The sequence below is a fragment of the Manacus vitellinus genome, unplaced genomic scaffold (genome assembly GCF_001715985.3).
Source record: "Manacus vitellinus isolate BGI_N305 unplaced genomic scaffold, ASM171598v3 scaffold_16_pilon, whole genome shotgun sequence".
NCBI lineage: Eukaryota > Metazoa > Chordata > Aves > Passeriformes > Pipridae > Manacus > Manacus vitellinus.
The window spans coordinates 13995515-14011421 of record NW_021939189.1 but is presented as its reverse complement, the minus strand read 5'-3'; the positions used below and the strand labels follow the sequence as shown (position 1 = coordinate 14011421).

Below are 15907 nucleotides of genomic sequence, written 5' to 3'. Positions count from 1 at the left end.
GCTGACCAGTGTTTACTACCTCTCTTTATTCAATGTCCACAGCCCTGTACCCCTAGAGATTTTCCAGATGATCTTATATTTGTCCTGACTCACAAATGTTAGCTTTGACCTTGCCTAAGTTGCTGTGGGCAGCATATGGCACAGAACAGCTTTAATTGTACTTTCCTCCCCGTGTACTAACTGGCCCAACAGTAATAAAAGCAAAATTGAATCGTTCTTTGGAGCACCTGGTTGCTCCAAAATTTACAAACTGAAAACATTTTACATGGATGTTAGAGGACCAAGTACATTATTTATTGCATAACAGCTCCAGCAAGGCGTGCTGGCGTGTCACCCGAGCATCACGCAGCATCATTAACGTGGTTTGCTCTCTCTAACTCCGACAGTGACGCCTGCAAGACGGGCATTTTCTGCTCTAAAAAATACCCAGATATACAGATATACTCACACCTGGGTGTATTTGTTCATCTATACACACGTGCCCATCAGCAACATGTTTACAAGAAGCCTGTTACGCTCTCAAAATTCTCCAGAAGGAAAGTGTTTGCTCAAAAACGATCCCAATATAAGCTGGTTCACGAAAAAGCAAATCACAAAGCACTACACATATGCAAAATACATGTATGCCCTGACTTTTTCCTCCCTTTTTAAAATAAGCATTGTAGAAATCCACTGTAAAAGATGCAGTAACTCCACCCTCGATAAAATCTCAGCCAATAATGAGAAAAACAAATATTTACTCAATAATAAAAAATACTCATATACGGACTGGTTTTCAAATCAACCCACACAACGCACAGAATACAACAATGAAGTGAATATATTCGCAAATTTATTGTCATATGAAACAGTAGCCATAGGTGATATAAACCAAAATAGAATCAATATTTTTCTTTAAATTATTTATACTGGTGATAACTGACACAGCACTTTATTAAGACCGATATTAAAATAACGCTACAGTAGATTTAGAAAATAACCAATCTATTTCTAAACTTGTAGGTGAACTGAAAAAAGTAGAACTCATTCAAGTCCATTTCACTCTTTCAGAACAAAGACGATATCAAACTTCTACTACTGAAATACTATTTTGGTACCACTGCATTTTTTACAATCCAAACGAAAAGGCCCTGGTGAATGAAGAAGGTTGCTTAATTATTTATTGATTTTAAAAAAGAGTAAAATAAAAACATTGAAAAGCATAATTTCCATTTGTGCTATTATTTCTACCTAAACATTTTTGCAGCTTTATTTTTAATGGAGATTAGGTATTTTGATTTTTTTTTGGGGGGGGGGTCTGTAGCATGGCTCTTGAATGGAAGAGAAGATAAAACTTAATTGATAGAAACAATTTTAAGGTATAATTTTATTTTTTTAAAAAACTCTATATGACTGAGAATATTTTCTACATATCAACAGGTGAAGGACAAAAAAAAAAGAAAAAAACAGGCTACATCCAGTTCAGTGCAAGTGCTTTGTTTTCTTTATGAAACAGATTAAGATCTTTTTTCTTTTTGATTTGGTGGGGGTTGTTGGAATACGGGTTTTTTTATATAACATCTATTACACATAACAACAAAATTTTACTCTTCAGCAAGGGATTTGTATTAAAACATTACTTTTCACTTTCATGTGTCCCTCCTGAAACATACAGAAATTACAAAAATAGAACCTCTTCTAATAGTAAAACCCCCTGATTGATATTTCAGACTTTTAACATATGTGCCAGACCACACTGAACCATCTACTGGGGTACTCAGATACTTGTTTTTTAGCTTCATATTAAGCTTTGTTTTCACTTACAAATTTAGGAAGATGAAAAGAACAAAACATTTTCAATAAAAAGTTTAAACCACACGTTTTCTACATGTGATTCTTCACTCATTTTGTGAGTAAATAAATCAGATTTTATATACATCAGCAGTTATCAAGGAATGTCAACATCTAAAATCTAATGTGATCTAAATAAAAATCTCCAACTTGAACAATGAGGTTCATACTATAGACTACTAACTTATCAAACAACACAAGTAAAAGCAGTAAGACATCAAAATTAGGGTATGTGCTATTCTCTCACTGAAGAAAGGTTCATACAAAGATTTGGCAGACACACCAAGAGGTGTGCTTCAAAAACTATAACACAAAAACCAAGCCCCAACTTCACAGAACCTCCTTATGTATATTTAAATTAGTAATTTAGGCCAACTTACAGAATTCCTAAGAGAGAAAGTGCTAAAAGTTACTAAGATGTTTTTTAAAAAAAATTAAATAAAACCTTGGGCAACATGATATAGGATGATCATATGATTTGTCATCTATTTACTAACTCTTCAAGCTCATAAAGGTCACCTCTGACCCATAACAGGCACATGCTATCAATTTTCAAGCCATGCCCTCCTACGGTACCAGCACTTCCATCTACTCTATGCCTGGAAATACTTAATAAGATCAAAGCCTTTTTTCCTGCTACAAGAACAAAGAGAAATGTTGTAATAGAGTGATCTGTGCTCTAGAAAGAAATAAAATCAAAACTCCATGCAAGTTATATTCCCTTTGCTTCAGGGGTATTGTATAGTTAATTTTACTTAAGTCTTATATATATCTTCACATAAAACTTCAAACAGATTGCTTTAGCCTAGGAGCAGACATGAAAGAAAAATCATTTCATATTTGAAAGACAGCTGGCATTTATACCAAAGGAAATGAAATAGAGACCAAGAGATTTTACTGATTCCCCAACCTCTCCTCCAGTGTCTTTTCTGTAATTCAAGAAGCTCATACACAGTGCCGTTAATGAATATAAAGATCCATAATTTAATTACTATTGAACAAAAATCTTGGCAAAAAAAGTTTACTAATGAAAGCAAAACTCACACAGGCCCATGGGAGGAGGACCTGCAGTAAAGAAACAAAACAAAACCCACAAAAAAAGATCAGTATCAGCATCTCTCCTTTTCCTACTAAAAGCTATTTTTATAACTGAAGAAAGCCAAAACCACATACAACATAAACAGACTGGAAGAAAAACACCGTGTTAAATGTACCATCACATGCTAATTTTTAACACACACAGACACACACACAAAAATCAGAACCGGTGCGTCCTGCGAGTTTAAAAATTGTAACTATCAAAAACCACGTAAAAGAAATACACCCCGTTCCGTTCCCAGAAAGTTAAAAGGCAGAGTGGAGATTTAAAAAAAAAAAAAAAAAAAAGAAAAAGAAAAAAAAGAAAAAAATTCTGTATTTTTTGCCCCTCTGGTGTTTGCAGGAACATTTGATTATTTATTCCGAATTCCCCCCCCGCGATCGCCGGGCAGGGCAGCGCCGGCGGCCGGGGCGATGCCCGGGCTCGGAGCGCTGGGAAAGGGCTGCTCGGCAGCCCCCGGGGAGGGAACACGTCTAAAACAAACCAAAAAAAATAAATAAACCGACCCAACACAACCCACCCCAAGGAAGAGCCGCGGGCACGCAGGAACACAAACTTCGCCGGGCTCGGCCGTTCTCGCAGCGCCGCCCGTCCCCCGGCACACAAAGCAGCCCCGAGCCCCGTTCCCCGCACAGCCCCTTCCCCTCACGGCCCCGCCCCGCCGAGCGCCCCGGGGAGCTCCCGCCCCAGCGCGGCCACCCCGCGCGGTGTGCCCGGACAAAGGCGGCCGCCCCTCACCGTCTTGCCGTTGTAGTAGTACATGAGGGAGCTGCTGCCCACGCCGGGCACGGGGTACGCGCAGTACATGGCGCGGGCCGGGCCGAGCGCGCCGCCCTCCCGCTCCCACGGCCTCCACCCGCCGCCGCGCACATGGAGCGCTCAAAGGCGGCTTATGCAAAGCAGGACTGAACCATCTCCGGGCGCGCGGGGGTTGGGCGGGCGGGGGGCGCGCAGCCCCCGCTCCGCGCCCCGGCCCCGGCCCGGGGAGGGGCCGCGCCCCGGCCCGCGGGCTCCGAGCGCTCGGCACACGCACCCAGCGCACCGCGGAACCCGCACATGGGCACGTCCCGGGCGGGGTAATCGAATGCTTTTTGTTTTAATTAAATTAGAGCGCTTGTGGCCGTGCAGGCGCTGCTCGATGCGGCTCCAGCCACACGGCCATCTGGCTCTGCCTGAAGTTGCTTCCAACTTTGGCAAACGCTTCCCAGAGCCACGGGGAGCTGCTGGGAGCGAGTCCCAGGGGAGAGCCCGAGCACCCAGCGCGCCCGGGACCCTCCGGGCAGGGCAGCCTGGGACACGGAGTGACCCTGACACAGACAGCACCTACACGAGGTGCCTGACTTTAAAAAAATATATGTCGTGTAAATGTTTTCACTTCATAGAATCATCCAAAATCCTTCCTTAAGATGGGGTATATACAAAGTATGAGCGTTCTCTTGGAAACACAAGTCCAGGCTCCCTTTATGCTGTGTAATACGTTTTTGTCTGAATAAGGCATGCATAGGTGCCCATACAAGAAACGGAGGGGATCCCCCCAACAACTTTGGCACATCACAAAACCAGACTGCAACTTCCAGCATAAAGATCCCTCAATATTTGCACACTATCGATGCCTGGTAGGTCTTTTTGCTCTCTTCAGTGAGCAGTGGCATTAACTAACATTAACTCTTAATGAGGCATACTTTTTTTTATTTTCTACAAGTGAACACAGCTGGTTGTTAACTGAGCTTCTGGTAAGTCGGCTACTCATTTCAATCCAGGAAAAAAAAGGTTAAAGCATAGCCACGTTTCTCCACCTCTCACTGTGTCGACTGCCAATGCTGTGAATTCTCCCTGCCTTCCTCCTTACAAAAGCAGGAAAATACTTCAGGATAAGGACAAAAATGGGTAAAGTTCAATTCAGTCATTTACAGGGAAAGAAAGCGAGTTGCAGAAGTTTGGTTCATTCTGCCAAGCACCTTGTGTGTCAGTGAAGCATGTTTGTTCTGAACATAAAAGATCCAAAAGGGTGACAAACTGACTGCAGTCTAATACTATCATCAGATAAAAATCTCTGTATAACATCCATTATCTCAGGACGTAACTACTGTAGTGTCTATAAATATACAGGATATACACACACTGACAAAAAAATATTCACATCTCCAGCTTCAAATGCTTTTTCAGTGAACTCTTCCAGTCAATTAGGAGACTACTGTGCTCAGAGTATGTTGGCAAATACATCCTGAAGTTTCCATCTGCCGAAGAACACTTGCATTTTTACTGCGAGTCAAACTACGCATCCAGAACTATTTAACTATGCAGCAAAGCTAATGATATCTGAACTGAACTCTTCTCCAATACAAAAGGCGTAGCAGCAGCAGCTGCAAAAAAGAACATCACTATACTTCAGACTATTAAATTGCCAGGCCTGCAGAGTGACTGGCGGCTTCCTTCTTCCCTAGGGACCACAAAGACCCATTTCAGTCCCCAGAGAGTCCGTAAGAAGCTTTGATTTGCAGCTAACAATGCTATTCCTTAAAGCTTCTCACTAATGTTCAGGACTCTACAGACGAGATATGCTAAAAGATCTTCAGATCTTTGCATGTGCTACTTCTCGGAGCGCACTAGATTAAAATCACTACTTCAGACTAATGTACAACTTAGGAAAAACCCCAGACACTGGAAAAGGCTCTTTCGGCTTACACTTGAAGAAGTAGGAGAACCCTTTAAAAAATTATATAATTTTAGCATGCAAACTTTTAAACCATTAAAAATACTTCCAGGATAACTGAAGTCAGTTCTTTGAAGTAAAGACTATCATCAACATAGCTGTAATTGCTACTGCACCTCCACACACACAGGCCCAATTTTCAAATTAGTTGTATTAGAGACGAAGAGCATGTTCAACCCCCCTCTCAAATAATAACCATTATCCACCTGCATACAAGCAATTGGAAAAATGTTAAAAAAGAGAGCAGAAAACCCTGACTTGACTGTGCAGCACTGGGAGGGGCCATCTCTGCATACAGCGGCCCTATGCTTGTACAGAGCAATTGTAACAAAAAATATATAGGTAATATTAACTACTAATGTTTACTAAACACTATTAACATTTATCAGTAGAAGTAAATCATTGACCTTGTTCATCATCACATGGGTAAGACAAAAGCAACAATATGATCAATAAAACTAAGTAACACCACTGCAAACGTCTGTTTGCAGACAAACTGGTCCCTCCGTAATGAGTCACTAAATGAATTTGCTCCTGAGTTACTTCCCCACAAATCAAAAGGATAACAATTGCATTTTACCCAAAAGGAAATTATTTGTCCTACCCTCAGTTACATCACTGGGAATAAAATCTTAGTATACACAGTACTTGAAATCTATCACTGTATCTGGTCAACATGTTCTGTACGAAAACAGTGTTTCTCACAGGACATTTGCTACATCAATTCACCTTACAGGATCAGCCCATAATTCCATCCAGCATATCAAACTTTAATCCACAGAAGTTTACTTTCACCAGATTAGATAAAAAATGAACCTAAATTGGAAGAATTTGAAAGACTGCTCAAAAAAATGTGATGTTGCTACCAGTAACTGTATTTGCAGGAACTACTACCAGATAACTATTCCAAAAGCTCCCTAAGTCCAAAGCAAGTTTTTGTTTTGTGGTCACAATTTTTCTAATCCTCATCTAAGCCAAGGAACAGCTGCTCTGAAATTTGTTTTCTTAAGAGAATCATGTTACAGTGAAATGAATCATGGCTGGATCAGCGATACTGTACGGGCTACAGTTGTTTACTCCATTTTTCCTTGGTGACAAGTCAAGGGTTAATCTTATGACTCAGCCTGACAAAACAAGTCAGCTGGAGACAGGGCCAATTTTTTAAACTTGATTTCAGACAGACATGCCGTCAGCAGAGGAGCACTGAACTGACATGCACTTTGCAGCCCGAATTGTTTCCACTCATGACCCTGTACCGTGTGTCAAAAACAATAAACTGCCTGTTCCTAAAGTATGTAAAGAGATTATGAAAGCTGATGTAGAGTGAAATACTGACCTAAAAATAAACCAAGCTACCTGTAAGAGAATATTTTCAAAGATGATTTTAACACTAAGAGATTTTGTGAATGAACCACATGTTCTCCCTGAAAACAGACTTATGTGAAATACATTTTTGTTCAACTTGTCAGAACCACAAAGCAAATACAAAATAGAGCATATGCAATTCATCATTTGAATTTATAAATAAATAAACATAATTTCTCAGATCACTGAATGTTATACCATATGAAAGACAGTTATGTAACTGTCTCAACAGATGAGAGCCATCCTCTTGTCAAACATATTCCACAAAACTGATATAGAAAAATGCTTTAGAAAGGTTAATGCTTTTTATCACGGTTTTATTATTTTAAACGGGTCTATTCTAACGCAACAAGCACCAAATTTTTTAAAATTATGTGCAACTAGAAATTAAAGCTCCTTTTTGACCAACAAAAGTAACTGTGATGTGTAAACCCAAGCATCAAGTATCTCCTTGAGGAGAACTGGCTTCAATCTCACTGAAAAAAAACCAGTAATGTGGTGAGAGCCCAAGCCTGCTTTTGATGGAGAAACTAGTTCTTTTGTCCTTACCAATTTCTTAGAGGCTAGACTAACCTTCTATCTCTGGAAATAAGGCAACTGCCCGAGAAGTCTCTCCTTTCCTCCCCACACTGTCCAGGGTTGGAACTGATTATCAATTTCAGCCACATTTGACAGAGGAACAGAAGTTTCACAAGTGATTAAGTTCTTATCTGTTCTAAGAAAACTGAAACCTGAATAGAAGAGGCAGGCCCCAACTGATACAGAACAACCTGTTGCTAACTCAAATATACACAGTAATTTTGAGCTGCTTGTCTAGCAACAATATAGAGGAAAAAAACCCCAACAATTCTACACATCTTAGGTCTCTCAATATATTTTGTATATTTATATAACTTATTTTAAAGCCAAATATTTATGATGATTAATAATAGCAAAGCCAGAGTTGGGACCATTGCTGAAGGATGTACTGAACATGATGCATAATGTAGTTGTTAAAATAGAAACAATTTCAAGCCTTAAGAAACAAATCTGGCTGTTTTCAGGGGAAAACACAATGCTTATTATACTGTCCTCTATGTAATTCATCAGTTAAGTAAAAGTTCATTTATTTTAAAATCCTGGAAGGATACCCTCCTGTGTTAACCAACCACTGAGCACGCTGTTCAGCAGAGATGGAGCAGACAAACTGCATGGAAGGCAATTTAAAATAACCCAGTGGACTCAATTTGATAGGCAACCCCCCTCCCAATATCCAAAGGAAGATGTATTAAGCAAATTAATTTACTCATCTATGCAAGAGCTAAAATAGTTTGGTGGTTTTCCTTTTAAAAGGGTTTGTCTTTAACTGCATATTTAACATTCATGTTACTATAATCAGAGAAAAAGGAACAGTTTGAAGGGATAGAATATGGACAGCAAATACTAATGAAATTGCTATTAATTGCTATCCTCTACTTTTACCTAGCAATATTATAGGGTTGGGGGATGTTTGTTGGGATTTTTATTGTTGGTTGGGGCTCTTTTTTTGCTGCAAAACCACCAGTTACCTATGGCAGGTATGGGTAAAAAATAATGATTGTTATTTTTAATTGGAAACTACAGCTAGGACCTTTCTGTTTCAGTAGTTTTCCAAATAATATTGAATTTATTCAGTGTTAAAATTTAACTTATCCAATGTTATAGGAGATACTTAACTTATGACATAAATATTTTCCTAGAATGGAAAGAATGAGGAAAAGAGTGCTGTGTATCACATTCTTCAGAATCAAACACAATATAATTTACTTGAGGAAGTTTTACAACTTGTTTCAAAAATCTTTCAGATACAACTTTGATAGGATATTGCTCAAATTCAGAAAGTTCTATTTGCTGAAAATATGAAGTGCTTATGGCTTGAAAGCCTCTATATGAAGGCCTTAACTACCCATGTCTGCATTTAAAAGTAAACAAACATGTTTACTATCCTGAGGCAATAAATTATCCTATCAGAAATCAGATAATCATCACCCCGAAACGTGTTAAAAACCTACCCAGCCTAAAACCGTGTACACGCCTTATAAGGATTTTTAAAATTAATCAGCAAGGCTGCTACCGAAACTCACAGGAAACCATCTGAATCACAGATCCCTTCACATCAACTCAACATGGCCAAGCAAATTCACGCGAACAGCTGAGAAGTGACTGCGGGGTCCCTCTGCCGGCCCGGCCCCAGCCCCAGGAGTTGGGATTTCCCGGCCCCATTCCCGGCTGGCGCTCCCTGCAGTTGTGCCAGCGGCCTGCAGGGGGCCCCCGAGGCACAACTGTGTTCGGGAATTCGGCGACTCGGGCCGGAGGTGTTCGGCACTCGGCCGGAGGTGTTCGGGCACTCGCGGCCGGAGGTGTTCGGGACTCGGGCCGGAGTGTTTCGGGACCTCGGGCCGGAGGTGTTCGGGACCTCGGGCCGGAGGTGTTCGGGACCTCGGGCCGGAGGTGTCGGGACCTCGGGCGCCCTCGGGCCGGAGGTGTTCGGGACCTCGGCCGGAGGTGTTCGGGACCTCGGGCCGGAGGTGTTCGGACCTCAGCGGCCGGAGGTGTTCGGGACCTCGGGCCGGAGGTGTTCGGGACCTCGGGCCGGAGGTGTTCGGGACCTCGGGCCGGAGCAGCCCGGCGGGATCGCGACTCCGAACGCGGCCAGGGAGCTGTGTCTCGGCTACACCTCCTTGCATCGCTCCCCCTCCGCTGTGCTCCAGCTCGCTGCTTGGCACAACTGCTTTGCAAATGAAGCCCAGAGCTACCCAAAGCCTAACGGGCAACTCTTGTCATCCACAGTTAGGAACCTACTGTTACCTTACAGAAAGAAAAAAACACTAGCAACTAATCCTAGCTAGCCCTGCAAATGGAATAAAATCCCATCACTACCTCCCCAACACAGAACAACTTGCTTGCTTTATAAGTCCTGATGTCACATGAAACTCTGTGGCGCTAAAATAGGAGGCAATTTAATTCAATTTTTTTTTTTGCTTTGTTGCGTAAAGACACATCTACATCTGAAATTTCATTTAAAGACCATGCAATGCTTTAATTTCAGTGCCGTTCTGTTGGAAAAGCATTTGTTTTGGTTTTGTATTGCCCATTTCTGACTGATGGCCAGCTCCCAGGCAAAGACACCTTGCCCCAGTTCGGGCTGAGCAAGCAACCAAAGGGAAAACTCTCACTTCAACAGCACAAAAAAGTCCAGCAACACAGCGTTCCTCACTACTTTCCTGGCTGACTTCAGGGATTAGAAAGTCTTCCCACCAAAGCCACAAGTATTATCAAGCAAAAGATATTAAGAAATAGTTTTCAAAAAAGCTTGTATCCTTATCTATTGTTATAAACCACCACGCTAATTTGTGGCAGTGCACACATTCATCTTTGAGGTAAAGCAGAAGTTGCAGAAATTCCATATAACTTCTGCCTAAACTATATGAGTTACAATTCAGTCATGGGGTTTTTTAGGTAACTTGTTCTAACTATGCACAAATTTAAGGTTCTTCTATGCAAATCTACACTCTAAGAGTACTAAATGCACTCATTTTGATATGTTGTGATAACTTAAAAAAAAAAAAGTATCTCCAGTAAATCCAAACAGAGAAATAATGTGACATCACTATATATCCCTCATATATGTATGTATATGCAGGATCTTCACTGAGATCTCTCAATTAAGCAACCTCAAAATAGTTCACCACAGTCAGATGACAGGACAGTTTGGAAAAATGATCTGATTGCAACTTTTAAGAAAGCTGTAAAGAGAGGGTTACTCAAGCACCTTCACCCTAATTCAGTGAGAACTCGATCTGAACTCTCACAGCAGGACTTGCAACGGACTGTTTAGCTGTTTAATGACAGCTAAATGTTCTCCTGTAGCAGAAAGCAGGTGGGATGCTATAATCTGAGGCTACTGCGGTTTTCAGATAGATTTCAAACAAAGGCCATGCTGAAAAAAACCCCTATAATAACCTAACCAGAAAACCAGATCTTTTTCTTAATAAACATAAAATCTCAAACACTTTAACTTAGTTTGTAACATAATTTAGGGGTTAGATGTTTTAAATATTTGCATTTTTTTCAGGCTCATAGATGAACATGGTGCTTAAAAAGCAATATAGAGCAAGCCTCTAAAAACCTTAACCCTTCAATCAAGTGACCAAAGAACAAGCATAGAGGAGAGATGGAAGACTGAGTCATGAGGAAAAAATTGCAAGTTCTGTGTTGCATTATCCATAAGGATTTATTTACTCACTTTTGTTATTTAAAATTGCCTTCTAACACACAGCACAGCATCAGAGGCAAGGGTCAGGCAAGTTACTGCTGTCTTTGAGAGCTTTAGATACTAAAGACAAGTGACAGTTGAATGTATCACTTGACTGCACAAGGCAATTCAGAACAGATCTGAGCAGACTAAATGCTGCTTTTTACATTTGGGCACCATTTGTGGACAGTGGGAAAAGATCTTACCAAAAAAGTCTCACTAGAAAGCTGGTTAAGCACAACATCAGAGTCAGTTCAACATCACACTAAGTATCTACCCAGGATGCTCCAAAGTTTTTAGTCAGAGTCACAGATTTCATGAAAGTATTCCAAAGATGTTGCTTTACACCAGGTCACTTCAATACACATTGGAATTGCTAATATTGAGAATGACACTCTAAAGATAAAGTCAACTCTGTTAGTGAATGTTATATTATTTTGAATACAATCTAAGCATTGATCTCTCAAAAACTGTGTTCCACGTGATAATTAAGAAGATACTTCCCACTCCTCCATTTGAAAATAATCTCCTTTTACCCTTTGGGAAGAGAGAGCACAGAAGGGAGTAACATTTATTATTTTTCTTCTGGTACCATTGGTATCTTCATGTGACATGTCTTGAAATACCTCTAGAAGCTCAGTCTTAAAAGACTAGCAGGAAACTAAAAAGAAAAGTGCCTTAAGTGGGAGGTAGTTCCATGCATGCAAACCAAGTTTTCTGCATCTTTGCATCATAAATAATTATTGCAATAAATTAGCACCCATGGACTATATACATACTGTAGAGGGTGTTATATGAGGAACTCCTATAATCGAACTACAAATTGTCTTAAATGCATTGAAAAATAGAAAATATAATGAGTTTGACTTTAGAAAGAGATCACTGGTATCAGAAAATATTACTTGGACAATCTCTTATTAAATAAGTGCAATCTAAAGGTTAATATTAACTGATCATCTCAGGTACTACGGAAAGTCTAAAATACTTGAAATATTTATTAGAAATGGCACAACATGGAAAATAAGCAGACAGTTGTGCCTGTGTGTCTCAGCTCATCTTTAACAAAAATCAGCAGATATGATGTATTTCAGGTTATTTCTCTGATATGAGACTAATTAAATGGCAAAAGAATGATGATAGATATTAACAGTATTTTTTTTAATGATGACCTCATGAGAGCCACTGATTATGGTACTAATAATAAATATTAGTTTGAAATATTTTCTGACTCTACATGTAAACAGTACATTTCTGCTCACAGCCCATCCATTTTTGGATGGCAACCCCTGGGCATTGAGTGAGCCTTGTCTGTCTTCTCCCTCTGCAGACAGAGCAGCTCTTCAGAACCCCTGACACTCTGCTCTGCCTGACTCAGCCCCAGTTACAACTGCTCTGAAGTCACACCATGTTTTTGGTGTCTGGCTTAGTTCAGGTAACTCCCACAATCAGAAAAATTCTCAGAAATATAACAGTTTGGAATCTCTGAAGACCATGTAACTCACTGAACAGTATCTCCCCCCTGCTATAATACAAAGAGCATATCATAATCTTGCTTTTCTCTCAGACCTGGTTTGAAAAAAAAAATAAACCACTGATTTTTTAGTTTCTATCCTCCCCTCAAGGCTTTAAATTTAGTAGTTGTAGTTCAACAAAAATGCTTGCATGTCAACATTCAAAATGTTTTGGGCAGTGAGTCACGACTTAGCAACTTACAACACAAAACCTTAAAAATGCATTTGCCTGGTACACTTAATTTTTACAGTAAAAGGACAAGTTTAGAATGAGTTGCATTCCAGAAAGTATCTAAACAATTCACCAGCACTTTTCTCTGTTTTTACTTTGGGCTCTGATAAGAACACATGAAAGAAGATAAACTTCAAAACAAGCAATTTCAGAAAGCACTATACAAAACCAAGAGAAAAAAGAAACAAACTAGAGGAAGGGTTGTTTGGTTTTTTAAAAATCATTATTTCTTAAAAGATTGTATTAAATTACCGTTATCTAGGAAATTAAATTACTGCTGAGTATCCGTTGACATGGCAGCCCTATACTAACAAACACACTGCAGAAACCAGTATTTCAGAAACTGAAAAATTAAAAAATACAGATTTGTATAATAAAATTAACATCTTTCCTTTGACTTTACATATTATAATTAAACTACTGTGCACTGTCTATTAGCTAAAGCAACTTCTGTCTTTCCCACAATACATTCCGATTTCCTACCAACGTATATTGAAAATAAAGACTACACTTACATAATTATCTACTCAATTTAAATTTCTTATGTGCTCAGTGAAATTTAGTTTTGTGTCATCTCCCAAACATGTAGTATCTCTTTTTTTTTTTTGGGAGGGGGGGTAACATGTCATTTCACTGCAAGGCTCTATTCAGCAGTGAAACACAGAGAAACGGTGCTTAAAACCTGCAGCATCGCAATCATTGATTATTCACAGTAACTGCACTTAATTGCACAGATTGGTACAATGTTAATACAAATAAAATCTCTCTGCATTTTATTGTCTCCACTCTTACAGAAGAATTAAATGAAAAGCACTTGAAAAATACTGTTTGTTAAAATTAAAACCTCGCAAGAGGAATGCGAGAAATCTTTCATTCCCCAAAATGATCTCTTTACCTGGGTGATGCTACTAAATATTAAACATGTAGTGTAAGCTTTATTACTGCCTAGAATTACAGTAATAAATTACATGAAAATTGCACTGCTATGTGTTTTAGCTTCTCTGACATTTTAAATACATTTTTGTTAATCTAGCATAAATCATCTGCTAGACTGTAAAGCCACCCTACATAACACGCAACTGTTAAAATGTAAATTGCCAAACTATTTTTAGCTGCTGCTGAAGGGGAAAAAAAAAAAAAAAAAAAAAAGGAAGGGGGGGAAAAGAAGAATATTCCTGGCCTCGGGAATAATGATTTGAGGCATTGTGTTCATTTTGTTTATCAAGCAGCTATTCAGCCTCTAGTGGGGCCCAAGTGCTTATGCAAGCAAAAGCTTTTAAGAGTGCCTGCAGCTGCAATCCTGGCTCCCAGGTAGGCTGCAGGTTCAGAGCACAGCTGCCCCAGGCTATCTATACTATCTCAGCTCCATCTGGAAGTACGGTTAATATAGGATTTCAGATCCCACTTTCTGTCTGTATCATCGTGAGCAGGGGGAGGGAGAAGGGAAAGAGAGGGAGGAGAGAACAGGGGAGATGCAAGGACTAGGAGACCCCATCCGTACTTCAGGCTCCACACAAAATGAAAAGATCAGCCCCATTTTGCTCCCACTATATTACGGTTGCCTGTGCAGTGGGTTCTATTCAGCCTATCCGGCTTTGAGTTATGACTCATCCAAGTGCACCTGCGCCCATGTGTTAAGTACTGCCAAATAAAAGCCCAACATCCATTTACACAACAAAGAGATGTATCCCGCAAGGCAGCCGAGCTTCCCCCTCCCCTCCTGTTTGTTCTGAGCAGGGGAAAAAATAATTCTGTCCTTCACTTCACTGGGGATTTTTCACTTCACGTGGATTTTTAAATGCAGATTCATTTATAAACAATTTTCTTCCTTTTAAGAATAAAGCATATTTAATACCACAAAACACCCCTATAGCATTAGATTATCACAGCCATTAATGATTTTTTCCACCAAAACCCTTCCAACCTTTTTTATCAAAGCCCTTTATTCTCGAAGGATAAATTTTCAAGCAAAGAGGGATCAACAAACTAGTTGCTTGAAAGCTTTCCTGATGCTAGGCTGAAGTTAGGAAAGGCTTAATGAAGGCTTTAAAATCCACCAGGGCTTCACAATGAACATCTGACTCGGTGATTTATGCATATTAATAACCTCAGTCCTACTGAGGCAAGCTGAGCTGTACATGTCCTCCGAATCTTAATGTCTTCAGCTCCACTGGGATTATTACAAATGTAAATTTCTAAGATTCTCAGCTATTAATCTCTGTCTGTCCTCCTGTTCAGCAACATAATGACTAATTAAACATCAAAAGACCTGTACAGGAGATCTTCTTTGACAGCTCCTGGCCCAGCTCTCTTCCCAAGAGAGGAATTCAAATGACAGGGACAAGTGGGTAGGAGCATATGAGCGAGCTACAAATCACTGCTATGAAATCTAAAAATTCCACATCAAATGTGTATTTAGTCCTGCAGAACCACTCCCAATTACCCAGCCTAGCTGTTCGTGTCCAGCACACAGCCTTCCTGGAGCTGAAGTCAAGGCATTTGTTTGTATGGCAGGTAAAGAGAGCACAATCTGAGCCCAGTTTTTTTACTATAAGTAAAAAAAGTAGTACTTACAGAAGAAGGCAAACCAGGGGGCACCTTTCTTACTTTCTTTGTCTGTAGAGGATCTGTACACAGAAAAATAAGGTTTCAGCAGGTATCTACATTATAGGTGAAAAAGAATAAATAGCCACACTGTACAGTTTTTTCTTTCCATGATGAATTTATTTTCCAATTTCATACTTTTTTTCTTCTTTGTCAATGAGATTTGTCTTTCACATCAATACAAATATAATACAACATACCCATGTTCTTCTCTAAAATAAAGCTTTGCTGGATAGTTACTTTCAATTCTTTCCATAAGGAAAGCAGTTATTCCTAAGTA

At 39.8% G+C, this 15907-nt stretch overlaps 1 protein-coding gene across 14 annotated transcripts in view; it reads right to left on the bottom strand.

Annotated features, from left to right (window-relative positions):
- Positions 1-15907, bottom strand: part of TCF12 (transcription factor 12) — a 163431-nt gene that overhangs the window by 36676 nt on the left and 110848 nt on the right. For 10 of the 14 annotated variants that reach the window (XM_018069793.2, XM_029958706.1, XM_029958709.1 and 7 more), the window contains one exon: positions 15598-15650. In XM_018069793.2, coding sequence (XP_017925282.1) covers positions 15598-15650 — 53 coding nt within the window. Of the gene's footprint in view, positions 1-3667; positions 3800-7580; positions 7665-15597; positions 15651-15907 lie in introns of those variants that run through there. The other 4 variants (XM_018069804.3, XM_018069805.2, XM_018069807.2 and 1 more) reach the window with 2 other exon arrangements.